This window comes from Pholis gunnellus, assembly GCF_910591455.1.
Source record: "Pholis gunnellus genome assembly, chromosome: 19".
Classification (NCBI taxonomy): Eukaryota; Metazoa; Chordata; class Actinopteri; order Perciformes; family Pholidae; genus Pholis; species Pholis gunnellus.
This window is the reverse complement of record NC_136546.1, coordinates 10193163-10220719: the sequence shown is the minus strand read 5'-3', so window position 1 is coordinate 10220719 and position 27557 is coordinate 10193163. Positions and strand designations below refer to the sequence as shown.

Genomic DNA, 27557 nt, shown 5'->3' with positions numbered 1-27557 from the left:
ACAGAATATTTTGGCCATATTACCCAGTCCTAATGTATAGGGGACAACTTTACTCCTACCTCCTCTCATCTATCGCACCACTAATCTAACTCCTAACATGGAAAGCTCTCTGGCCTCAGTCACCTAAAATCCCATCAGTTCAACATCATCCAGCCATTTGCGTGGGTACACCTGTCCCTAACTGTCCCGTCCTCATGAGCAGCTTAATCAAAATATCCACCTGTAGCCGATACGGACACTCAAATAAAAATGCATTGAATGTGATGCCTAACACACAACTACCAGGTTACTACCTGATCTCTCTATCTATTTAAGGATTATTTGTGTATTAATCTGGATTCGCAAATTCTGTAGTATAATTGGGAGATATTCACTTGGAGTCTATGTTAGTTCAGTGTGTGTGAAAAAAATGTAATCTATCTCCTCGAACAGAAAAGTGAGGAGTGAAAGTGTTCCCTGCAGGCCACAAATAGGCTATTTAGAAAGCCTGGCTTTATTTTTCACATAATGACATTAGCTTTAGTTGAAATACCATGCAGAGGCTTAGGCAGTGCTCTCTTTCTCTAAACCTGCTATGGCTTAAACACATTGTAGGCTTGACACAACCATTTGCATATTTCCTGGAACCAGAATTGAGAATTTTAACTTACACTTTTGACCTTATTACTACTTAGGCCTGACATTTAAACACATCATTCTGTGTGGATGCAGGAAAAACCTCAAGTACCCAAAAGGATAAACATGTCTTTGTCACTAAAAGCCACCTTTGTCATATAGTCAGTCATACACACATGACACCTGCTAGCTCATGGCATCCCTCCCCCTCTTCTACCTACTTCCCAGAGCTAATTACATTTGGCAGGTCTATCCCCCGGCTCTTGGACCAAGCTCCTGAACCCCTCCCCTGCAGAAGCATTTAGCTACGTTTAGAGTGGCGGTGTACGGCTGACAAACAGCAAAGACTGCCAGCGGGCCATCTGTTCCTGTGGGCTTAATTAAGCCTGGGACCTCATGCCCTAGTCTAGCTCAGTGGCCACAACAGCACTGAGAAGGATGCTGGGAAGGGAGAGACAGAAGGGACTTGTGTAGACGAATGGAAGCGCACACACCCACCGAGACATAAACAAACGACGCAATACCAACAGTTTGGTGTCAGTAAGATGTGTGGAGAAAGTTTACAAGATTACAGGGATGGTGACATATTTCTGCAAAATTAAACAAGAGCTAATCATGTCATGTGATTTAAAATTAGATAGTGACATTCAAGCTCATATCTGCAAGCCCACTAATTGAAAAGTAGACACTGGATGCCCAAATATACAAAATACTGAATTTATGAGTAATGGTGCTAGAATATCCTCCCCTATGTTTTTCATTATGTTGTTTATTCCGTACACATGACATCAATTGCATGCCTGTCCCTCCTAGGAGAGAGCTCCCTCCTCAGTTGCTCTTCTCATCCAATGCCAGGTTCCAAGGACAGAGGGTGTCCTATGTTGTACAGATTGTGAAGCCCCATGAGGCAAATGTGTGATATTCCTTTGATAACAGTGCTGCACCTTGACTTGTGTGCAAAACAATGCATGTTGAAAACAACTCCACTGGTACGTACTCGCTCAAGGCTAAAGGAGATATGGTTGAAAGATCTGGACTATGCTGTTAATTATGAGAGCATATTGTTAATTTCTTAATACAAGCAGTCTTGTAAATACTATTTACAAATAGTGATGCATTTCTAAATGTATGTCCTAATGTAATTTCCTCCAAACTAAGATTTTTGATTTATTGTCCCAGTGGGAGATTTCTTTTCACAGTCTGTTCAACGCAGAAACATACAAACATACACAGTTATATATATAAAGACAGTACAAATAAACCCTTCATGCTAATGAGGTGAAATATCCTAACATCACTTGTATAAATGACAATCAATGACAGATCCTACGCTATAGGAGTGGTTATCTGTTAAGCTACTTAACCTAATTATCATAAAGTAAGGTATATCACAAAAAGTAACGTAAAGGACAGATAGTTAACGTAAACTGAGCTTCGGTTGGTTTACCCTCCAACATCATATCTCTAATTAGCTAGCTCACATGCATACACTTTAAGAGTGAAAATAGAAATCATTCTTTAGTCATGTTGTTTTATAAACTAACGTCAGCTGGCTTGGTTTGAGGCTACTTTAAACGAAGGCGTCATTAGTGAGACGGATTTCCCGGAGTCACAAGGGGAATTACAGTCTTCATCCTATTGTGTGGAAACAGATATCCGTTAAGTGCAACTTTACGAAAGTACAACGATGTAGCACATTCATCCACATCAGCAACAGCAGACATACATTTAGAAACACGCTGCTGTTCATCCTCCTGTGTGTAATTGAACTTGTATTAACAACAGAAGCCAATTTAGCTTAGCAGCCTGGTACCGCTAACTGCGTAGCTCAACGGTTAGGTTAGCTGTCCCGCAACAGACTGCGTTTACTCACCACTTTAAAACCAGACGGCTGAATGGGTTCAGAGAAGAAGAAGAAGAAGAAGAAGAAGAAGTGGTTATTACTCCATAATCCAACCCTCAGCTCACATGTGTTTTACTGACGGTCAGGCAAAGCGCGAGGTCTCTTTCCCCCGGTCTTCACAGGATCGCGTTCAGCCGCTGCAGTGACTTTTGTCCAGGCACAGTCGGGACCCCGTGCTCGGGACACTTGTGGCCATTGCTGTGAAACTGAGCCTGGTGTTTTGAGTCGTCTCCCTGGCAACACTGCGGCTCCACAGCGCCCCCCCACTGCCAGACTCGTGGTGACCACATGATGATGATAATGATGATGACCACATCTCCCACACCTAGTGGGCCTACACACTTCAAAGATGATAAATAAAAGAAACAATACCATAATATAAAAAAACCCGACTGTACTTACTTAAGTAGAACTACCTAAATATTAGCATCAATATAAAGTGCTAAAAGTAGTATACACATCATTCGGAATGGCCCATGTCAGAATATTATTCATTATTGGGACTATAGGTATCAGAATCAGCTTTATTGGCCATGTATGCGTACGCATAGAAGGAATTTGACTCCGGTTTTCACTTCGCTCACAACGTACATACATAGAATATACAAATAAACAAGAAAAATGTAAAAAATAAAACACGGACAACAGAAAAAGTAGAACAGATGTAAGTATAAACATTAAACGACTATGTACAATATAAATATATATCTAAAAGTATATATATGAACTTAAACCTATACAACAACAATGACAATGGAATTGAGGTTATAGGTGCATTAATGTGAAAGCATCACTTTAATGTTGCAGCTGGTGAAGGTAGTGGTTGTTTTGATTACTTTATAGACTTGTCAGATAGTTTAGTCTACAATAATACAGCATGTTTATATCTATTTGATTATTATTATCAATAATACCCTGAATCTAAAAAGAAACCAGTAACTTTGGCTGTCAATAAATCTAGTGGAGTTAAAAGTGTGATATTTCCCTCCGAACTATGAAGTAGCTTAACATGGAATTACTCAAGTGAAGTACCTCAAAATAGTATTAATGTACAATACTGGAGTAAATGTACGTATTTGCTTTCGGACAATGGTGATAACCAGTGGTGAAATTAAAGTAAAAGTAGTCATTTTCTTTAAGTAAAAGTCAAAGCTACTTATAGGCAGAAGTACAGAACCAGTATCAAGAAAATGTACTTAAACTAAAAGTAAAAGATCACTTATTATGAATAACCTTTGTACTCATTACTGATGCATTATATGAAAACATCATTTTAACTTTATATACGTTGTGCCCTTTCCCCTTAAAAAGTGACTATGACGATAAACATTGTTCAAACCCACAGCACTTCACTAAGATCACAAAGACACCAAATACGTTAAAATGCACAAAATAATAATAGAAACGATTTCCATGTGATGGAATGTTCAGCTACAGCTACAAAAAACATTTCGGTTTGAATATTTAATTCAGTGAAAATATCACAAAGCTTTAAAGAAGAGCTGAGACAAGCTAATACAGAACATGTATGACAGTACTTAAGCCTGCAACAACTGGCTGTGGAAACAAGTTGTGAACACAGCATTGACAAGTTTTAAAGTTTTTAGTTGAAATGGCAAATTTGCTAGCAAACAGTCGCTTATTTAAACATCCAGCAGATAAGGAGCAATATTGTTATTAATTTAGGGTTGTGTTTCTGGCCATCTGGGGAATGTAAGACCCATATTCACTCTCTTTTAGCTCTGTTTTCGATGTCTGCCAGCTGAGGGAAGTATATGGCTCATTAGCTGCTAAATGCTCCACTATTTCACTCAAAACCACAAAATTGAACTTCATGGTAAAAAAGTCCAGGTATAGCCTTTGTAAGTATGGTTTATTCTCTGCAAACATTAATGTATGGACAACATTTCATAGCAATTCATCCATTAGCTGTTGAGGTATTTTAGTCTGGACCAAAGGGCCAACACAGCCACAGAGCCACACTGCTAGCATGGCTGAACACCTCGTTAATATCCAATCAATTATAAAAAACATTTTATTCTTTACATCAGTTTCTGAAGGTGCTACACAGCCTTCTAAATCATAAACATTGGTATTTCGCTGTATTTCTTCAACAGGAGTCAGAAACTGTTGTCTTTGGAGTCAGTTTAAGCTACAAAAGGCACATCCTATTTCTGAAAATGTACAATTTTCTTTTATTTTCTTAACAGAATAATTGGAACAGTTAACACGGATGTGAAATAAAAGAGCAGACCGCACTTCCCAAGTCAGGTGAGGAAAACTTCCTCATGAAGGAATTAAACTGAGCAAAAGAAATATAATTAAGTTTGTAGTGGTGTTACATTAGACTGTGAAGTTGTTTCAGGTATTTTGTTCATCGCTGTGTGAAGATGTTTGGATGTCATGTGATTGTTAAGACCTAAAAGACCTTCATCATGACTGTACAGAAGACTTTGGTCTTAAAAAACAGCTCCACAGAAAATGCTTGTGTGTAAGCAGCGTTTTAAATCACTTTATGGGGCTAATAATATTATTAGTAAATGTAATTAATCACTTTCCACCACAGGCTAACAGTGAGTATACACAAAATGCAGATTACAGTCAAACCCTTCAGTTAGTGAGTTAACAGCACCGGTAATTTATACTGCATCCTGAAAAATACACTCATTGCAATTGAGGGTAAAGAGTATTTGCCGTTATTCTGTACAGTCATCTCCACACTGATCCCTTTACATTCAACCCATTCACAAAGATGAATTGAAATAAGTTCTCGTCACAGCACTATTAATCATCACCAACTAATGGGATCTACTGTCATTTCACCTTGCAGAGCAGAACAGAAACTGTCTAATCTCGTGCAGCCTCAGAAATATCTACACCAAAGCCTGAAGCTGCCTTTTTCCTGCTGTATTTTCTATTAGGTTAATCCTTTCTGACACCTCTGCGCTTAACCTCCTTTCCTCATTAGGCTCTCTCCTGCCAGTACCCGATTCTTAAATACTTACCTTCCTAGAAAGAAAGACAGTTAAAATCCCCTTTGCTTTGCAGTGCTTCAATTCAAATGCAGCTTTGTTTCTTTGTTCATCTAAGAAGCAGTGGTGAATGAAGTGAAAATATACTCAAAATATTAAAAGTCTAAGTACTTCTTCTGCAGTAGAAGTACTTAAAACTAGCCATAACTAATATGTGCAGGGATCCTCTATCTATGGGTCGGGTCCCCTAGGGTCACAAGAATAATTTGGGGGGTCATGAGATAAGTAATGGGATAGAAAACAATGAAAAACAATTTAAATACAAATTTGTATTCATTTACACAAATCTGTTTTGTGAAATATTGGATGATTTGACGTCTTTGGGCCATGAACAGTTATTTAAAATAATAATCTCAAAGATTTTCATTTGAAAAAATGTCTGTAAGTCACTATCTTTTGCCAAATGAGGTAACACAAGGGTAATTGAGCCTATGGCCCACAGATGTAAGCTCTTGTATTTGCAGTAATATGAACTGGGTGACATTCCAGGGAATTCCAGAATTTGTATCACTGGGAAGTGAGATCCAAAAACACACCGGCAATTACAGCTTATCGCCATATGCTGTCAAAGAAAACGAAACAGAGATCTTTGAGACTCATACCTTTAAATGAAACCATGTGAGGAGTTTAGAAGGGAAGGTGGAGAGGCCAACAACTGATAGACAGAACATTCTGACAAGGGGCCCAACACGGCTTTTGTTTGGACGAGGTTGTAAAAAGAATTGAAATCATTGGATTCATATTCAAACATCATTGTATTTCATAAGCTTTTCATGTAAAACTTGAATCTGAAAAATATCTATAGTTACCAAATAGATGCAGTGGAGAAAATAATACATACATTTCCTTCTATAATAAAGACAGTGGATAAAATAGAAATATTCAAGTCAAGTACATCAAAAGTGTACTTAATACGTACTTGAGTCACTTACTTTTGAGGAGGGATTTTTTTTCTCAGTATATCTCAGAAAACCTTCATATTAATGCAGTTAAAACACATTCACATTTGTAAACTGTATCCACATGGACCTCGACAATGATCGCTATGGAAGGTAAGATGCTACTCATTCATTCATAATTCATGCACTTCTCTCAACTTTAGGCTACCATCTACCAAACTTTTAGTACCAAAGAAGAAAATCACTGTTTTTTTCTTTAGATATATTTTATTAAAAAAGGAAACCCAACAAGAACTTTTTTTTTTACATAATGATCAAGGATTTTTATTATCTTAGTCTCTTTCATCAGTTTCATATCATTACAGAAAATGTTATAGTACAGCGTTGTTCAATGTCTCCTCATTGCTTAATAATTTCCTTAGGAGTGCTGGTCACATATATCTGTACAATATGGTTCTTATTTTTTCTGTACATTTTTTGTGAAGTTGGTTAAAAAGGCTGTCAGCACTTAAAGAAGCTGCTTCTTTTATTTATTTTTTTATTCTTAAATAGTTGATCAAATAAAAGATTATTTTTCCCAGGTTAAGCTCGCCCCTATGGGGGGTTTGGGGCAAAGTTTACACCCGGTCACCGTGAATATAAGGAAGCTTCAGGGTCTGGGCAGACTGGGTTGTGCCCCCCCACCTCCCCATCCCAACATCACCTCTTCCCTGCCCAGGCATTTGGCACTGCGCACATAAACAAGACTCACAAGATAAACAACAAGCAAAGCTCTTTGTGAAGCCATTATGATGCATACTAATGAGAGAAAAACAGAAGTGTCACCTTGATGGGCGCTCAAAAGAGGAAGTGGTCTTGATGTGCCCCCTCTTCCTTTTAGCTGAGCACCATGGGAAATCTGGAGTCTTCCTCAATGTTTTCTTCATTTTCAAAAAACTGATTATTTTTTTCCACTAAAGATGAGAAAATAATAATTTTCTTTTTTTGTCCTGGCAGGCACCTACAGCTGTCTATTAAAATGCTACTGCTATAGATAAGGTCTAGCATTGAACACACAAAGCAATTGCAATGAAAGGAACGAAGTTGCCTTAATATAATAATGATAATAAGAAGAATAATGATAATAATAATAAGAATAATCATAATAATATATTACAGAATAAATCTCTTTTTATAATTAGATTTTTTTCATTAAAAGTTATATTTTCTTTGTTTGAAATACTATTATCTTTTTAAATTAATTTTTTTCATATGTATCTAGGTTGTGATCAAGATGTTGACTATACCTCAACGTTATCCAAATCAATAAAAACTAGCTGTGCCGTTGCATATTACAGAATAGTCAATGATATGTGGACATGCACCGTGAACCACCCATTCCAACCCGCGCTATATGACGCCGACGCTCCGTCCCCCCGTGATGACATCATAGCCGGCCGATGACCATGACGTCAACCACCTCGCCCTTGTGCAGCTCCACGTATTGCTCTGTTTTCGGAGGTAGCATCAGGAGCCCGTTAGCACTGCGCATGCTCATCAGCCTGCTGCTCACCTGGTTCCCTGCAGCAGAGAGAGGACAACATATTTTAGATATGAATTCAACCCATGAAGGAAATTGGGAGTTTGTATTTTAGAGTTTCATACCGTTATTTATTAAAATGGTCAACACATTCTCTTAAGTTTGCCGTTTGTTATCATATTTTTCATTGTCAAACTGGCTAATATTAATATACAACAGTGGCCAGTGTCTCTAATCAGTGAACCTAAGGTGGTTGTGGTGTGGAATAATGTATACTTCCAGTGTGTCTATATAGAGTAACAGATGTAATCAATCTACACTTATGAGGGCCTACTGAGGTTACAACTACCACTATGCACTGAATGCACAAGATCTTTTTTGGGGCCATTTTGCCTTTATTAGTTAGTGAGGAGAGAGATAGTCTGGAAGAGAGAGAGAGAGGAGACAACATGCAGCAAAATGCTGCTGCGGTAAGGACTCCCCCCCTGGTCCACGCGTTTTCTTTTCTGGCGGATATCAACTTTAAAATATCCCCAAAATGAACCAAAATATTTGCATAGAAAAAATGTGAGGGACATGTTAATATGAAGTAATTGCAATTCAGTGGGTCAGTACGTTTATTTTATGAACTCATCATTGTGAACTTAAAAATGATTCCATAAATCTGTTTTGCTTTTTAATCCTTGGATTCCTTGCAAGACAGGGAACAGTAAATTCAATAAATGATGCTGTCAACCAGTGAACAAATGAGAGTCTGATTCAGATGTGTGGCTGTCAGACAGAATCCTTCACAGTACTGTACCGGCCTTGGTTCTGGTACCTGTGCTCTGTGCCCACGGCAGAGGCTCCTGGTGATGCCATGTCAGAATGCAGCGGTGGTATTCAGGGCGAGGGTCTAGCTTCACATCACAAGACAACTAGAGAAATAACATACAACGTCAATTATAATGATGTATGTCAACAAGTTTTCTTCATCACCGTGGGTATTTGTCTGTAATTCCTAGAGATTTACTGTAGAGAGTAATTTCATATAGTGCAGAAACATATACTAAATTGGCAGATCATTGCTGAGAACCCTGGAACTCATTGTATTGTCGGATGTTGCAAACCTCACCATTATGGCAGCAACAAAGACTAAAAGTAACAGTAGGTTTCATGATGGATTGCAGACTGTCTTTGGACTCATGACCCACATGACAGGCCTCCTCCATGCACCTCGGAAGTGGGCAAATGTGTGCCAAAGAATCCCCACAAAGCTTTCGATGCATTTCATGTTTGTTTAGCATGTGGTAAAGGATCTGGTTTTCTAAGTCCTTGATATCTAACTTTTTATTCCAGCACTTGAACGCAGCACAGTAACTGTGGCTAAAAAAATGGAAATCTTCTAATGGCAAAAATCAACAAAATATAATTAACATGGGTAAAAGGCTATCTGCTCACCCAAATTCTGTCAAACACCTTCTTTTTTTTTTTGCATTTTCAAACCATACTCTTCCAACTTCATTGGCAACGTTTTTTCCAGTTTGACCTGAGTCTGATGCCATCTGCTGAGGGTCATTATCCGGCTACACCTGTGCTTCCAGGCCATCGGTCCCACCACTAAGTGGCAGTAATGCATTCAAGTTGATTTCTAACTGCTCTATAACAGCACATTACGTAACATAGCTCTCTGGATAGCACCCGTGGTGGCAAGAGACCGGACCTCTCACTTGATGATGCTAGTTGGAGACACAATCTGCGGCTGTTGATATCATTACGATTTTTCTTGCTCTACAATTATGAATATTCATGACCAGGGAGCAGGCCTTCAGGTCAGTGTTGGCCCGTGATTGCTTCCTCTGCCAAGTCAAAGCACAACTTAATGGTCATAAATATGTATCAAACGGATGAATAAAATAGTATTAAGTCATGAGTTAAGATGCAATGGACTGCAACGATACACCCTGGAACTTAAGTGCAATTGTAATGTGTCTTCTCTGTTGCAGGCTGTTGCATCTACACTCAAATGTTCACATATGGGAAGAGAAAGGATCTTTTTGCATACAGAGACTGGTCTGTCTACCTTTTTTTACCTCAGTGGAGACCTTGTGTCTGGTCATTAAACAGAAAAAAAACCACCACTTCTTGTAACCACCAGTGCCTCAACAGATGAGGAACTTTGACTTTGTGTGTCTTGGCCAGAGAGTCAGGCTTTCCTGGTTGCCCTGTGCATCCTACCCTCGCTTTGATGATGGTGGGCCTAGGGTCCAAAATGCCCTGCATCTTCCTCAAGGCAGGGATGACAAAAAGATTACAGGTGACAACAGCGGACACGGGGTTTCCTAGGGCGGACGGACGGACAGAGAGAGGACAGCGAAAGGAGAAAAGAGAGAGAAATATATGAGTAACACCTCCTCGGAAACAGTGGAGTGAATCACTCTTTCTCTCAACTTCACACACTACCTGGGAGGGCAAAGATTAGTTTGCGAGCACCGTCCATGTCCAAGGTGGCAAATGTTGTTGGGAGACTAAAAAAAAGAAAAACAACATTTTAGCACATTTTCCCATTTTATGCAACACTGTGCAGCTGGTATTTAATCTATTTATAATTTCTGCTGAGCACTTGATAACTAAACTGGGAAAAGTTGTATGAGAACAAAGTTGTCATTTTCTTACCCTGGTTTCATGAAAACACGACCAAAATGGATCTGAGCATGAAGATCAATATCCAGCACCTGCTTAAGGTAGTCCTAAAAAATACATTCAAATTCAAAAAACATTAAAAAAAACACAAAAGAGCAATACATAAAAAAAATCCGGCCTTCACCAAATAGTAAAGTTTTAAAATACTTTTGCATTTGTGTGGGTACTGGAGATCACCTAGAATATAAAGTAAAATAAAAACCAAACAATCAAATAAGTATCTAAGTTTTGGTGCTTTCATCATCATTTACTCTCAAATAAAGATGGTCGTTCCCCCCGTCCACCACAAGGTGTCAGTAAAAGACAATGCCATGATTGGACGTGTGCGCTTTTTATTCCGCAATCATACCTTCTCTCCCATGGACACTCCTCCTGAGGTGATGATGACATCAGCTCGGCTGATGCCTTCATTCAGAGCGTTGAGAAGGTCATCGGGGCTGTGGGGCACAAAGAAACACACACACACACACACACACACACACACACACACACACACACACACACACACGCACACACGCACACACATGTTAACCACCAACTCACAGAAGAGGAAATAATGGAGGGAAAAGGATAATAGAGAGTTAGTTTTGGAGGTAGTATAGGAAGATGATGAACATTATTATTATCTCTGTCAGGAGCTTATGTAACTGGTCATTTGCATGTGTGTGAGTGTGTGTACATCTCTGTGTCTGTCCACTGCTCATCTCGCATACTGTTGGAGCCATCAGCTGAACATTTTTTGTTCTTATTTACGACTGTATGCTCAGGGACCTCGTGTGGTCGCAGTGATTCACACTTTTTGATAACATATTTTTAATTGACTGTTTTATGCCGTGATTGACTGCTGACTCCTCACTACTCTCAACTGGCTGCTCAGCGGCCTCTCAGGGGGGAGAAAGATACAGCAGGGGAAAACTGCGTGTACAGCACTTTCCAAAAAAAATCTAACTCAGTGAATTAAGTGTTTATTTTGACCAAACCAGAGTCGATGCTTGTTGGAACAAGACGGTTTTGGTGAGTCTTATTTAGTTTCTGTTGCGATTAATGTAGCACTCTGGAAATGACAAACTGAACAAAGCGCTGAGTACGTCTTCTCATGTCGGTAGGAGGAGACCTGGTTAGCTGTTAGCAGCTGGTGGGCAGCAGAATGTGCTGTGTGTACGGCCAACAGAGCGAGCAGCGAACGGAACTAAACACACAGCAGGACTGACTATTTCTGCTCAGAGGAAGCGTTGAACAGACAACGTGAAGCGTTACACAGCGAACTGCAGGTCAGCTGCACGGAGCCGATGCACACAGCTGGATAGATTAAAATGAAAGCTTATCTTCGTGTGAGAGAAAAATGCTTCTGAATTGCTTGGGGTCTAGTCGAGGGGTTAACTGTGGTTTGTATTCATTCAATCAAACATTACAGCAGTGGTCGTTGCAGACGCAGCTGGCGGAGATCTGCACTCTAAATGCAGTTTTCTAGCATTGGAGGTGTGACAAATGCATTATCAACATGATGGCTTACTTGTCTCCCACGATGCCCAGGTTGATGGTGGGGTAGCCATGCTCCTGAATGGTGGCCAGCAAGGTGGAGCGATTGCTGTCCCTGATCTTCCCAGGATGGAGGTCGTCTTCTGGGTTCAGCAGCTACCACGACACACAGGGAGAGTTGATCAGAAACACTTGTTAATCATTCAATAGCTGTACTTTTTCAACTTGGTGTAAGGAAAATATCTGCCTTTAACATTGTTCAGAAAATATTCTTAGCATATCTTTGGGTGGCAGTAAGTCTGGTGAGTACAAAACTAATTATTCAGCTCGACAGGGAGGTTGGAGGCAATCATCCTTTGATTACTCTCATATTATTACTATGTTTAGCCTGCTCTTGGTATCAAATGGGTTGGTTGTGAAAAATAGGACAATACACTGATTGCCAGAAATTTAATTTCCAAAATACACAATATTTTACAGTGACAGAGAGAGGTAAAGAAGACACTGTCTGAAGTTTAAAGTGATCATTTGGTGTTGCATGTGCTTTCAGATAGTGCTGAAATGATTAATCGATTAGTCGATTAACAGAAAATTAACTGCCATACATTTTGAGAATCAATTCATTATTCAAATTATTTATCTAGCAATAAATGCCATTCAAACTCTGGTTCTGCCGTTTTGAATGGATTTTGAACCGTTGGTAAGATAAAACAAGCAATTTGAAGACATCAACTTGGGCCCTGGGAACCTGTGATGCGCATGTTTCATTATTTTGTAACATGTTATAGAATAAATGACCAATCGATTAATTGAAAAAAAAAAATCAATAGATAAATATGGAATGAATAATGAAAAATAATCATCATTTGCAGCCCTACTTTCAGACAAAACTAAGAACAACTTGCCAAGTCAATTATTTAACTGGTTCAATGGGTATTAGCATTATGTTCGTCTTCTATTTACATTCATAAATTTTGACCTCCCTTCTTTTCATAACAGAACTACAAATTGGAACTACAAATCTGAACTTTCTGTTTCTGAGGAAACGTCAACAAGCACTGCTAATTACTGCAAGTATAAAAGGAAAGCAACACCACAAATGAACATGCATCTAATTCAGCAGGTTCACAGTGGGTTTATGGGCAGACATACTGCATACTTTCAGTTGTAAATGCCAGCTCTGCACAGATATTCCTATTTTTCTTCATCTGCAGCATTAGTACAGAGATTGTACTCAAAATCTAGATGGTCAAATTAACAGTGTGTAAAAATGAGAAGACAAATTCTCTATTTCATCAGTCTAGCTCAAAGAGGGGAGATGAAGACAATATACCACTTAATAGGTTTGGAGTGTGGCCATGGGGTAGGTGACTCTCGGCTGATTTACACAATTCAGATATATCTGCATAGCACCGAGAACAAGGTGTTATGGGTATCTAGAGTCTGCTGAGGATCTCCATGAAGGTTACACACCCCATGAAATTTAAACAGCACATCAGTCACACGGAAAATGCACAAATATGATCCCAGCGTTTAAGAGAAACCACCTGGTCACAGATAAACACAGTCTTCACAACTGAAAGCACACATGAAACGGCTGAGTGCGCATTCAGCTCTGAATGTTGTTCTGGTGTCCGCAGTCAAAGCAAACAATGTTGATTGTGCATAAATATGAACGAGGTATGCTGTCAGAGAAGACGGCACGTTGTTGTTACCTTTAGCAGCTGAGGCCGAACCTTACAAATACAGATACAGTGTGGGTTGAGTGCACGAGGAGTATAATTTCCCAAATGAAAAAAAAAGAAATTGTTGACATGCAAGTTTTTCTTAATCCCTTACCTCATTTCCTGTCGACATGACGGCCACCACAGGGAATTTCTGAACTTCCACCTCTGTGACTCCCACAGTGGCCAGGAGACCAATCTCAGACGGGCCCATGTGGGTGCCCTTTGAGAGCACACACTCCCCACGCTTAATGTCATGACCGATGGGCCTAGGGCAGGACAGCAAAGACGATGGTTCAGAGGACGAGAAAGAGAAATGGAAGAATTCTGAAAAATGCACTTTGCAATTTAAATTAGTATATATCCTGCTGTCTAAGGTGCAAAGTTATATTGGGAACCAACGGTATTTTACACAAGAACTGCCATAACCACTAATGAGGTCAATAAAATATCAACAATGATCAAAATGACGGATCCAGCAGCATAACCAAATAAACCAACTGTACTTTCAATAATTCTGTCAGCCTCTTCAGTTTTCACATAAAATACCCTTTTCACACTGAAACCTTTATCAGTTTGTTACTGCTTAAAGAGGTGGGCTAACAAACAAAAAGGTGGGTGGGTGACATCCACATCTTCAGTATTTGATCAATAAAATTGTGATTCTGGTTTTGGCTTCTTAATAGCAACCAACACATAACACACTAACCTGATGTCCTGCCCCGGGCGAGCCTGTACTAGGATTCGTACCTCCAGCTCCTCTGTGCCCTAAAAGATAAACCAGCTGTCAGATGCATCAAATGGAACAGATTCAGATTTCCTTGGTCTATACTAGACCAAAATGCATTGTGTATGCCGCTCATCTCTCGGCTCAACTTACTCTTTCAAACAATCAGCATCTGTGTTCATTTGCTATGGTGTTGGCATAGATTAATCTCTTTATAAAAGGTAAATGTGAGTCAAAACAAAGTTATGGTTGAGTTGAGTTGAGCACAGCCCTGATTCTGACAACTTCCTGCCTCTTCATCGGGTAAAAGACCAGAAGTTAGGCTTACGTCTTCAGACTCGCGGAGCAGCTCGGTGTCTTCCACCTGGACTACAGCGTCAGCCCCGCATGGAATAGGGGCGCCCGTCGTCACCCTCATCACCTGCCCAGGCATCACTGTGTGGGTGGGCTGCACGGAGACACAGACAGAGTCTACCCTTTAACTTCAGTCATATATTTTGTCCTATCAAAGTTTAAAAAAAATACGCAAATGCCTTTTTATGCGATGGCTCTTTTCACCCTGGGGCCTAAAGTAAAATCAAATTAAGTGAAATGATAAGATTGCATTCTACTGACGTAACTCAGAGTCTTCCCCAAAGTTTCCCAAAAAGCATCTCACAAACTGAAGACAAAGTCAAAACATAACAAAGGGATATGAAGGCATGTGCAGAATATGTGTTTGCATGTGTGCTTATTTTATTCAAGATGAGAAGTTGAGTTAGTCGATAAATCTCTGCAGCCTACTCTTGTCTCAGAGGTCTAATCTGTTTTACAGTTTGGCAGCACTCTGATTCTCTAGCCCTGCTTGGAGGCGAAGGGCTTTTCATCACCTGCTAAGGGAACACACTGGTGTGCAATTACAGCTGGTCAAGGCGTGAGGTGAAGGACAAAAGTAAAGTACTTTATTTTCATACACAGGTTGAGTGGGTGTTTGCGTGACAGTGACTGCGTTAGTGTGTGTGTGTGTGTGTGTGAGGGTCTTTTTGTTTGCTAAAAAAGCATGTGTGTCTAAAGTGTCAACGTGGGCGCGAACCTGCTCTCCAGCTTGGGACTCTCCAATGATGAAGCGGTCGCCTGGGCCGTCAGCCGCTAAAATAAAAGAAAGATTTAATAGCATTACACATGTGTGCAGCTGAAAGTGTGTGTGTGTGTAGGAGTGTGTCATTTAGTTGAGTCATTTTATTTCAGTGGGCTACAGATTGAACAAATGAGTAGAGAAGGAAGACATTTGTTCTTTAATTAAACATCTAAAAAACAGACATGCACAGTATTATTAATGCTTGCAGGGCTCACAGATTTAATTACAGTTAAACCCTCCTCTTATGCACTTTTTCCAAATAATGCCCTCCACTCTGAGGTGTGAAGAGACCATCCCTTTCAGTATTGTTTCAGCCAATGGGAAAATAGAATATGTGCTTCTTATATCTGCTCTTTTACAAACACACAGGACCAAGCAGGAAGCTCATCACAAGATAAATAAAAACCCAATTCAAACTTTAAAACACCCTTTGACATTGCAAAGTGTCCTTGGTGAGTGAAAAACTTTATGACTTAAATTTCATGGTTTAACATATCTTAACAAATGATTAAATGCTTCCCCACTTTCTTTTTTCTACATAAAAAAAAAACACTGGATGACAAGCATTTTGTTGTGACCCACTGGCTCTGGAGAAAGCAAAAGGTTATTGGCTGCACAGTCTAGGCACTCAAATCGCTCAAATCTGCACATGAACGCCTCGGCAGACGCCAGGCCCTCAGGACAGGCACATAAAATCCAGAGAGACCTGTGGTGTTCTGCTCCTCCTACTCCATCAGCAGGAGCCAACAGCAGATGTCACATGCAAGAGTTTTTGAGGTGCCTGGAGCCAGCAAGCTGCCACACTGCTCTCCAGGTTAACAGGGCCCTCAACGCTTTGCAGGGCGCCCTGCCACTGATTTCTTTAACCAAAACAAGGCAACATAACGTTACCTGGATTTCACCTGAAAACTGCTCTAAGGAGTTAGTGCAGCCATAGGAATGATACCAATCTCTCTAAGCAGAGGTAAACCCCATATCTCTTGTAACTTGTCGCCACCTGGCAGATATGGAGGAAAGCCCCCTCCAATGTCCCACAATGCAAAGACTCAATCCCTCCTCAGTTCACATTGGCAGAAGAAGCCCTTACATTGCTACTGAGGCAGTTCTCCACTGCCCCAGTGTCCTGTTCATCTCAAACTAGGACAATCAGGTCATTTGTACAGGAGGAAAGACACACTGGCCTGGTTAGTTCTCCGGCTTTGTCTATGTTCTGCAACTTACTCTGAAGAAAAAACAAGAGATGGTAAACTGGATTGGGTGATTCATGAATCTATCACCAAGTTTATGTGTAATGTCCTTCCTGTCTATGCGCAATGCATGACTATATGTTTAGGATAGGTTATTGGTATAACATGCTGTCATTTCAGGTATATTGTATTATTTTTATAAAATGTTTGTATCACTATTAAACAGAATTTTGACATTCATTCTGCCAGTTTGCAACAGAGCAACAGACAACCTGGCAACTAATCTCTGTTAGAGATAGTTTGTGTGATGGAACCTATTTTTATTCAGTCTTCACTTAGTAAACCCTTACTTTATAGTAAGGCTGAACTCTGAACAAACAGCTGGTGCGACTGTGTTCATAAACGTTCCTGAAGATTTTTTTTTTTCTATTTCTAGTTTTAGGGACTCATTGTACTTCATGAGCAACAACTCAGCTGCACCTAATATTGCATATATGTGTGTACATAAAAAGTGTAAATTTGTTTATGATGTTAATTACTAAAGTGAAATTGGACATCACTGGCAGCTTCTCTGGCCTGCTCACTCCTTTTACAATGACATGTTTTTGAGGCCTAAATATTACTTTGAATGTTTTCCATCTAATGAAAAAACAAAAAAACAAAACAGTACAGGACTTTATTTTGAATTCACCTGCCATAATGTACGATGCTTACCTCTCACAGCATAACCATCCTTGACAGAGGCAGGGAAGGGTGGCAGGTTGTCTTTGGCATAAACGTCCTGAGCCAGGACTCGACCCATCCCATCTGTGGGAGAAGAGGAAGAACATGGGTATGAGGAGAGGAGGAGAAGCTGGGCGAAGGGTGGCGGAGGGAGAGAGCGACAGCTGGAGAGAGAAAGAGAGACAGAGGCAGAGAGGGTGAGGGAGAAAGTGCATCTGATTCAGATGAAGATACAGAGAGGCATATGCGCCGGAGGTGTGTGTATATATGTGTGTGTTATTAAAGAGAGACAGAGTGTGACACCGCGCATCAGGATCTCTCTGCATGACTCACTACCTGACCAGCACACACGGACACACACACTCTCTTATTCTTTTTCAGCTTTACTGATTCCCGAACAACAAGTGGGAGCTTGCAAGTGTTGCTATTCACATTTCTTAACCAGCCAGACAACTTAAAAACACTCAGGAAACATCCTTGTGGGAAGAACATAGGCTCTGCACACACACAATAGCTCAGAGAGAGTGAGGGAAGGGAAGAAAGACAGAAACAGACAGAGGCAGAGTGGGTGGAGGAGAAAAATCCTGGCACTAAAAATACCGTAAGCTGCTGTGTGGCTATATATAGCATTTGTTAGAGCCTTTATGCTATGTGGGCGTTAATATGAAGATCTAAGCTTTGATATCAATGTGTTGAAGGGGAAAAAATATGCAAGTACACCCACACACACACACGCATACACACATCAGCTTACGGCAGTCATAACGAGCCGCTGTAAATAATGCATCTCAGTCGTCGAAGAAGACACACGTGCCTATTGGACGCGTCCAATCCTTACGTCTTTCTTAAGTCGACAGCATTTCATCTGAGATATTGATGTATTTTGCTACTGCATCCAAGCCGCTATGCAAACAGCTTGTTAAAACCATGTGTTGAAGGGGAGTTGTGAATAAAAATAGAACAAAGGTGATGTCTTGTTGCCGAAGCTGAAATATGTGTTTGATCCGATGCTTTGCGAAAACATCACTGCCAGCAAGCACAGGTTTTAAAAGGGTTAAATTATGATAATTAAATCAAGGGGCATTGTGACATCACTTGTCTCTCTAGAAACAATCTGAAATTTTAGAAGACAGCAGTGATGTAAACATATGTTCGCCTCCATACTCATGCTAAACATACAGCACCTGTCTATATATAGAATATAATTCCTTTATTGTCATTGCACAAAGTACAACGAAATTAGGGAACAACCCTGACCGTGCACACACTATAACACTGTAATACAAATAAAAAAGAATAAATTATATAGTATAAATAGAAGTGCAGTGAAAACAGTAAGATATTGCACTTCTGTATATTGCTGAGTTGTATTGGCTCTATATACAAAATAAATACGGGAATAAGTATGTATTAAGAAATAAACTACGGTGCAGATGGGATGTAAACATCTGTGCACATACTTCCATGTGCAGTATATATAAATACAACATATTCTTGCACATAGATTGATGGGAATTAAAGGAATATTTCGACATTTTGGGAATAATTCTTATTTCCTGTTTCCAGTCTTTGAGCTAAGCTAAGCTACCCTGCTGATGGCGTTAGCTTTACATGTAGCGTGCAGACACCAGAGTGATATCAATCTTCTTATCCAACTCTCAGCAAGAAAGTTAAAGTGTATTTCACAGAATATTAATCTATTCCTTTAAAAGTTTTATCGAATGGAAATACAGATTTGAGATATTACACTGTCAAGAACTTACTATTCTTTAACTTTCTTACCAAACAAAACATTCTCAAAAATACAACAGTACCGGAAGTGTGACATTCAATGCAGATTATTTAGTGTATTACACCATTATGATGATAAAATAAGAGATAGATCCTTATAATTCCACACTCATGGTATGCACCATGAGTGGCTATATATCAACAAACTATGACACAGTGCACACTTCACACACCCACGTGCAGACCCCTCTAAATCCAGCAGGGGATCTGGTCCAGCTGTTTTCTCTCTAAATATTTCATCTCTCATATCCCATCTTCCTCACCTCCTTACCCCACTGTCTTCGTCCCAGCTGTGCTCCTGCAAATCCTGAAATTCCTTTCCCTCCCCAAGAACATGAAACATCACTTTACACTTGGGAAAAGTGTTGTTCCTTCTACCATCATTCATCTCAACATCATGTGCGCTGCAGGGTGTTATTGCCCCCAATCCTCTCTACCCCATTTTCAGAGATGAATTAAAGAGTGTGTTTTCCCCTCTGGCCGTCAGCCTGGCTCTCTGTCACCCTCCGCAGGCGCAGAGGCCACTCTGCCAGAAGGCTTACAAGACCCACGGGTGCTAAACTAACTTCTCTCTGTATGTTTGTATCGTGTCTGTCTGTTTAGACATGCAAATTCAACAAAATACAACTACAAAGATGCATTTAGCACACCAAATGTTATTATATGAAGTTGAATTTATCCAAAAGTAACTTTATAAATTGTTTTATATTATTCTCTTCCAATTTAAATATTTGTATACATGCAACGTTGTGAATATATATTTTTTTAAACCTGAAAGAAACGGAACCTGCAACGTAACCACGTGACTAAAATGAAACATAAGTATCATAATTATTTTCCATTTCACTTTTAAACCTGATGACAGGTAGCCAAAACAGTAAAGTTACAGGTCATACAACCAAAACAACGAGCTGAAAGATGCTAGAATGCTCCTAAAATCTGAGGGAAACTGCAGAGTCAGGGGATAATTCCCTGTGATCACTAGGTGTGACCCTTCACATGTATACTATTTATGTGAATATTAATACACGTTGATTATAGCAGCTTAAACTTCACTCTGATCAATAACTTGAAAATAGTCTTTTCTATCTCGGGGAGCAATAAATGTAAACGACACACATGGCTCGTTAGGAAAGGTTTGTATGTTATGTGCCCTCGTAGCCATGAAGCACATTTGTGTGCGCGTGCATTGTGTGAGTGACACAGACTGCTGATTCAGGCAGAGAGTGTTTCGACGCTGTCATGTGTACTTAGTGAGCACGTGCGCTGCAATCTGAAAGGTGTCAGTAGACATAATGAGAATGTGAACTGAAGATGTCAAGGGGCAGGATGAACACATTGAGGGCATTTAAGTGGGTGTGAAGAAGATTTGCTAGATCTGCGGGGTTTCTGTCCTCCTCACCTCTGTAGTTGATGATCTCAGTGCCCAGGACGGCGGTCATCTCCAGCACAGTGATGAAGGCCTTGTCCATGGAGGTGAGGGGGAAGGGGGACATGCGGTGCCTCCGGGCCACCTTGGTGATGTCCACTGCACTGTGACCTGGGAAGACAAGGGACATTACAAACACTACCATGAAATGGTTGTCACAAAATCAAACTATATCACAAAAGAGGAACAGTGTAGAGTTTGGTTGCTCTGTCCAAAATAAAATTAATGAAATTAATTTTAGCAAAAACTAGTAAACTTGTTATAGACACGAGATATGTTGTTTTATTGCAGAGGTCTTTTAGGAACATACATTGACACATAAAGTACATATAGTGCGTTCGTTCGACGACAGTGACAGTTTCAGACATAAAGCTCTAACTTCCCAAGCTTTGAAATTGAAGCCAAGCGCCCAGTCTTCAGAAAATCTTGAGTCCATTCACCCCTTTTTAGCATTTAAATTCTTCATTTAGACAGTTTGAAAGTTGAGATGTAGATAGAGGGTCAGGAGAGAGGAGAGAACTCTGCTGGGACACAATCCCAAGACAGTGGAGGCATCTATGTGGCTCCAAAGTCAGGGAACTGAACCACTCAACTATCTCTGGAGACCAAAACTGTATTTTAAAAAGGTTCTTTTTGGGCCGAGAGCCACAGAAAAAAAAAAAAAAAAAGAAATTCAAACTGATCTTAGCGCACTGGTTTTGCAGCTGTAGCAATAGCGGTTGAAATCCAAAACTCAAGTCATGAAAACGCACACATGCAAAACATACAATCAAATAAATAAACACGTGTAATCTAATGGGTTTCCACATCCCTGTCACCAAGATAATGGGATTAATTTATGTTTTTAGTGCATGTGTGCAATAACACAATTTAAACACCATGGGGGGGGGATTGGCAGGAAATAGTCCTGTTTGTTTGCCGGAGCTGTGGAACCCAGCTGGATGACAGAAGTGCTCGATAGCAGCCATGTTGGTCTAATAATACCGCTCTAATAATTCAAAAGGTAAAAGGAACAAAACAAGGTGTAACTAATATGTAATCTGCTCTCTCTCTCCCCTTCTCTCTTTATCTCTCTCTGCCTCTCTGCCTCACAGCGAGGAACAGGCTCTGTGCTTTGATTTCCCTTGACCCAATTTCTCTCCTTTAAACATACACTTACGCTTCCACAGCATATTCTGATGCTTAACATGAGGCTTAACAACCTCTGGCAAAACATCACGCACACACACACACACACACACACACACACACACGGGCGCGCATGACAGCAGCCACACACGGTAAACACACAAACCGTCCTTGCACTGTCACATCACATGTGCATTTAATATCTATTTATGCGCATTTGAGAGCACATACCGACATGACACACAGGAAAGAGAGGGTGCTTTTGAATTGGAAACTTGGTACTTACTTGATCTTAGGATATTTTCTTTGCTGCTGCATCGTGACTGCACCTAAAGATGGAGAGGGCGATTGGGAGAAAGACGTAGGACAAAGGGAAAGAGAGAGAGAGAGAGAGAGAGAGCAGAGGTGGTGGTAATTTGAGATAAACCAGGCTGCTCTTTTGACATGCTTAAGATGAGAAGCTGTTTATACAACAGTCAGAAGCATTGGCAAGAGCCGTGTCACACTACACTGTGCACTTTGTCCTGCTGTTGGGAGATGGCTGCATCTCCTGCATTAGCATTATCATCACTTACTGTACACTACATCATCACATCACAGGTGATATTCACACTGATAAATGCACTGACGTAACACATCACTATTAGGTTGAAGCACTAAAAAGGAACATATGGACAAGGGCAACAACATACAGAGTGACAATATTTCATCACAAGGTCATAACAGATGTATTAACTGTGCTACGGTGTAACATCAAATGTAGTGAAAATGTAGTGTCGAGTTTAGATAGCGGCTGTTCAGATGTGGTGCAGGACGGTAAGGTTTCTCTGGAGAGCGCTGATGCAGCATGATAGATAGCTGCACCAGCGTTTTACTACCTGTAATCTATGGCAAGGTGGGGAGGAGAGCAGAGTGGGTTAAAACTGAGCTGAGCTTCCCAGAAGCATCTTGCGAATGCAGCTTACTGTTGTGAACGGTAAGTGAATGGAAAACAAACTCAATTAAAAGTGGGTGCCGCTATTGTTTACAACTAATGTGTTTGTGCCAAATTAGTTGCAACAGTACAACAAAAGGAAAACCACGGTGGAGACAATAAGTAGCCTCTATCTCATGTGAGATCAAATGAAGACCACAAATCCCATAAACCCTGGTTTTCAAAATCAAAATATGCCATAAATAATGTCCCAATTCCATTCAACATACTGTGAATTGCAGTACTATGTTCTATTTGTCATACAGTTTTATACTGGTTTCACAATAAATGAGAAATCAATGTAGTTTATCGTTTTGTACAAACAGGAAGTGATGCAGTAGGTTCACCGACTGACTTTGGAATGCGAACCTAAAAAAAGAGATTTCACTCAACTCAAGGTCCAGCACCTAGCTTTTTCCTGAGCTTTCAACTTTCATACAGTCTTCATCAGAGGATGCTCAGATGATGTATTGACACGCAAGCTCAGTGGCTGTCCTGATGTCAACCATAGCCCTTACCTCCAGAGAACCTAAGCAAAATAGCTAGTAAGTGATCTCTGAGTTGAAATGGTCAAGCTATACTCTTTGCAAGGTCAAGAATGAACCTTTTGTTGTTCTGAGGTGTTTCTGGAATTGTTTCACCACCATCCACAACTTTATATTTTTATATTCCGCAGAATACTTTAAGTCCTAGTGAAACGGACGTCTTTAGCTTCTGCACTGTGACATATTTTTACATCCCTCCACCTCATTTGTAAGTGTTGTAAGTGTTGTGTGATTGGATGAAAGCAGAGTGGGTTATATTTGCATAACGTATTTATATTTTATTTTGCTAACATTAGATAACACAGCCATATTTAGCATTACAACTTTATTTAGCTGAGGCGTTCACGAAAGAGAGTTGCCGGATCTCGCTGAGACAGAAAAAGATCTCGAACAAAGTAAATTTTCTGCAGGACTTGTATTTCTAAAAAATGCTATTTTAATGTCAGAATATTCATAAGATGCGTGGCTTGTGAAAAACGGGTCTCTCAGCGAACACACAACACTACAAACTCAAAACCTGCTTAACATTTGTATGTAGAGTGGAATTGGGACACAGCTAGGGTCATCTTCTTGTATAATAATGTACAACAGATCTGATCAGAAGTCTCTTAGTGGAACATAAACAGTTTGCGCATAACTTAAAGTGTAATGCATATAATTAGTGGCAAACGTAGGCAAGAGCAAAAAGAGGCTATACAATAGGTGGCGACTGCCAAGTAGAAGTGGGACGTGGACATGCCAGTGGTCCCCTTTTCATCTCACCAATGCTGGTAGAAGCTGCCAACCTCCTGGTGATCATGCTGTTTGTTAACGGTTATAGAAAACTAACATAGCACCAATGCGCTGATGTTAAAGATGCTACACAGCACTTGAAAACAACAACTATATACAGCTCCTTATGAAGAGGATTCTGTGTCACAGTATGAGCATGCTTTTGGAAAGCTCAGCTTTAGGGAAGGACTAAATAAGGGAAGGAGAATCACATGTTGTCGGTTATCAGGCTACAAGATTGGCACAGAATAAAAGTATTACTTTTTACAAGTACTGCACACCAACATACATAAATAGTACATAACTCTGGACAAAATCAATTCTGATGCCATCTGATTCCAACATTTTACAGTCTGTAGAAAATCAGGGCTGATATTTAAACTTAAGTGTGTTTTGTCCAATTGTTGGTCTTGATTTGAATGTCCATTTACCTTTATTCAGATGTGTTGACTGGCATAGTTGCCTGGTTGTCTGTTGTTCTGTCTGTCCTATGTCTATCACTTTTTCTGTGTTCTGGCAGTTTTCTTTGTTGCAACTGCTGCATCTCAATAACACACATACGTTGGGTGTGGGCAGTGTGTGGTGTATGGAGAACCAAAACACCCATGGTGAAGGTCTCTCTACCCCACCCACCCCTTTCTCCCTCCTCCTCGCCTCCCTCACTGCCATCATAACTAGGCTAATACTGTGACACCACTAGGCACCAAACAGCCGAGGTGAGAGGGTGAGAGATGGGAGGCAAGGTGGGTGGGATGGTGGAGGAGGAGGGATGGCGAGACAGAGAGATAGAAAAAGAAAAAAAAACAGCTGGATAGACAGAAAGAGACAGAGGGTGGAAGGATGAGGATCAGCATGACGTGGTCCCACAGCCCGGAAGGAAAACAAACAAACAAAAACAGGAAGCACGGACTTGACAGACTTCACTAAACTACAGAGCCGAGACACAGCAGAAAGGAGGGAAAACAGGAAGAAAAGAACAAAACAATAAAGACCACTCTAGCGGCCTGATGGCATCTACTTAACAGACATCCAGCACACCAGACATAGCTACTGAAAGCAGAGCATGTTAACCGGAAAGACAGAAACAGAGACGGACAGACAGATGGAGGAGGAGAAAGAGAGACAGACAGAGAAAGTGTGCGTGGGAGACGTAGAAAAGGGAGACTCCAAACAGACTGGACAGAGAAATAGTGAGACAGAGTGACGAGAGTGAACGACAGACAGATTGAGGACGAGAAAGAGACCAGTAGCAACAGGCAGATAGAGAGACATAGAGAGAAAGAGAGTGAGCGAGAGCTAGGGAGATAGCTCGGCAAGCGAGGAGGGGACAGAGGGGAGGGGGGGGGGGAGGGGAGGGACACAGAGCGGGGCGTTTGTTTTGCGCGCTCCTCGGAGGAGGGTGAGGGAAAGGCAAGGAGGGGGGTAAGGGGGCGGGATAGTTACTCGAGAGCTGAAGGTCCTCCTGCGATCATCTTTAAGCCCCTCCAACCTACACTGGAGCTAGTGGAGATAAAGCATCGAATCACAGGCATCAGTGAATCTGTCCCGGCAACCACAACACTACAGACAGACAGACAAGACAGACAGACGGACAGATGGACGAAGGGACAAACAGACAGACAGGCATCCACTACGACAAGCAACCCTAGCAGGAGAAGGGAGCAGCGAGGAGAGAACTGAGAGAGAAAGAAAGAGAAGAAGAAAGAAAAGACAGCGCAGCGGGCTTTCAGGTGGCATAATGCACCCTGTGGCAGCCATGCTGGAGGCCCTATGAGTTCTTGAAAAGATGAACAGCTGAAACCACTTTGAATTATTCAACTTTATAAAAAAAAAAAAAAGAAACTGTTTGAGCGTCACTCTTGTCATGTTTTTTTGGCCAACGATAAGTGTCATTTCGGTCCGCGATAACGTTATAAGGTTAGCTATCTGGCCACTCAACAAATCCGATGAAATCACTGATTTAATGAATTGACACAACTAACAAGTCTTGCCTCTGTATTCCTAAAATAGATTATTCCTCTGTGCATTGTCTTTATTACCATGAACACACGACACACTGTTTATATGACAATCCCACATACACCATCCTGCAGCTGCAAATACTCAATCATCTTCTACTTTAAACCTTTTCAGACTCTTCACAGGTGCAGTATATATCCATGATAATCGTATTGATTTTGAAATCCGCTATCTGTTCTTTTAACTTGTAAAATCTCATTGCAGATATTTATTACAGCTTATTCTTTTCATGTAGACCTCCATGATGGCACCAGCTGTGGTTGCTAGGAGATTTGTGCCACAACTGCTGAGCCCTCATATGGAGAGAGAGGGAGAGGCATGATGAAAAAAAAGAGACAGAAAAAAGACAAAGGTGGGGATTAAGGGAGCTAAATACAGCTACAGCAAGACACAGATCAAAACTTGCAGACATTGAAAAGCACATGTGAAAACTAACGACAGCTAGGACATTTTCGCACAAGGTGTGCCTTGCTAAAAAAGAACTGCAAAAGACATCTAAAATAAAAACAAGTCACATTTAACGCAGGACAATTACAGCAGAATCTCACTACCTAGCTAGTCTCTTTAAACACACAGACAAACCACAAGAATCACAAGCTTCCTAATCCAGTTTCACATATTCCTCTACAGCAATGAATCATGAATCTCTCTTGCGGCTAATGCAGTAAATATACAGTCACTGTTAACTAAGAAACAGCTAGAAACCTTGATGCAGTGTGGAGTGACGACACTAAAACTGACACCGGTGGGAAAACAAGACCTCAGTATGGCAAAGAAATAGCTAAGCAGAAAAAGATCATACCATCAGAGGGCCATGGGGTGGGGGGGGGGGGGGGGGAGAGACTGTTGGCATATGGAGATGAACACAGTGGAAAAGCTACAGGAGGGTGTGTGCTGGGAAGTGAGTGTTCGTGGAGAATGAGTGAAAAAGCAGAATGGGGTGTTGTTGGACATATAAGGAGGGGGGAACGGGGGGGGGGGGGCGGCAAAAAAGCAGACTGTCAAACACTCTCACACTCATTTCTAATCTACTCTCCACTGCAAGCCCCCCTTTACTGGTGAGAACAGAGAGTGAGCTCAAATGAGGGATGCACATGTTAACACACACGCCTCATACGCACAGACACAAAGAGCACATGTCTTGTAAACTCCCCCGGTGAGCAAACGTACATGAAATAAAGTTGAAAGCCACTGTTGACATATCTGTGTGAGCGTGTGTGTGTGTGTGTCTGAAGATCTGGGCTCGACACCTTCACTCGTCTTAATGGCATATTGCAGTATATGCTGGGAATGC

General features: G+C 40.7%; 1 protein-coding gene across 1 annotated transcript in view; it reads right to left on the bottom strand.

Moving 5' to 3' along the window:
- Positions 1-7875: 7875 nt before the first annotated feature.
- The window catches only part of gphnb (gephyrin b), a gene marked incomplete at both ends in the record, with an annotated part of 57895 nt that continues 38213 nt past the window's right edge, over positions 7876-27557 (bottom strand). Inside the window, 16 exons of the mRNA XM_079180681.1 lie at positions 7876-8009; positions 8789-8885; positions 10186-10289; positions 10408-10475; positions 10624-10697; positions 11000-11087; positions 12164-12285; positions 13845-13865; positions 13969-14122; positions 14563-14621; positions 14909-15028; positions 15653-15708; positions 17599-17691; positions 20801-20938; positions 22242-22284; positions 25688-25744. Coding sequence (XP_079036807.1) covers positions 7876-8009; positions 8789-8885; positions 10186-10289; positions 10408-10475; positions 10624-10697; positions 11000-11087; positions 12164-12285; positions 13845-13865; positions 13969-14122; positions 14563-14621; positions 14909-15028; positions 15653-15708; positions 17599-17691; positions 20801-20938; positions 22242-22284; positions 25688-25744 — 1428 coding nt within the window. The remainder of the gene's footprint in view (positions 8010-8788; positions 8886-10185; positions 10290-10407; positions 10476-10623; positions 10698-10999; positions 11088-12163; positions 12286-13844; positions 13866-13968; positions 14123-14562; positions 14622-14908; positions 15029-15652; positions 15709-17598; positions 17692-20800; positions 20939-22241; positions 22285-25687; positions 25745-27557) is intronic.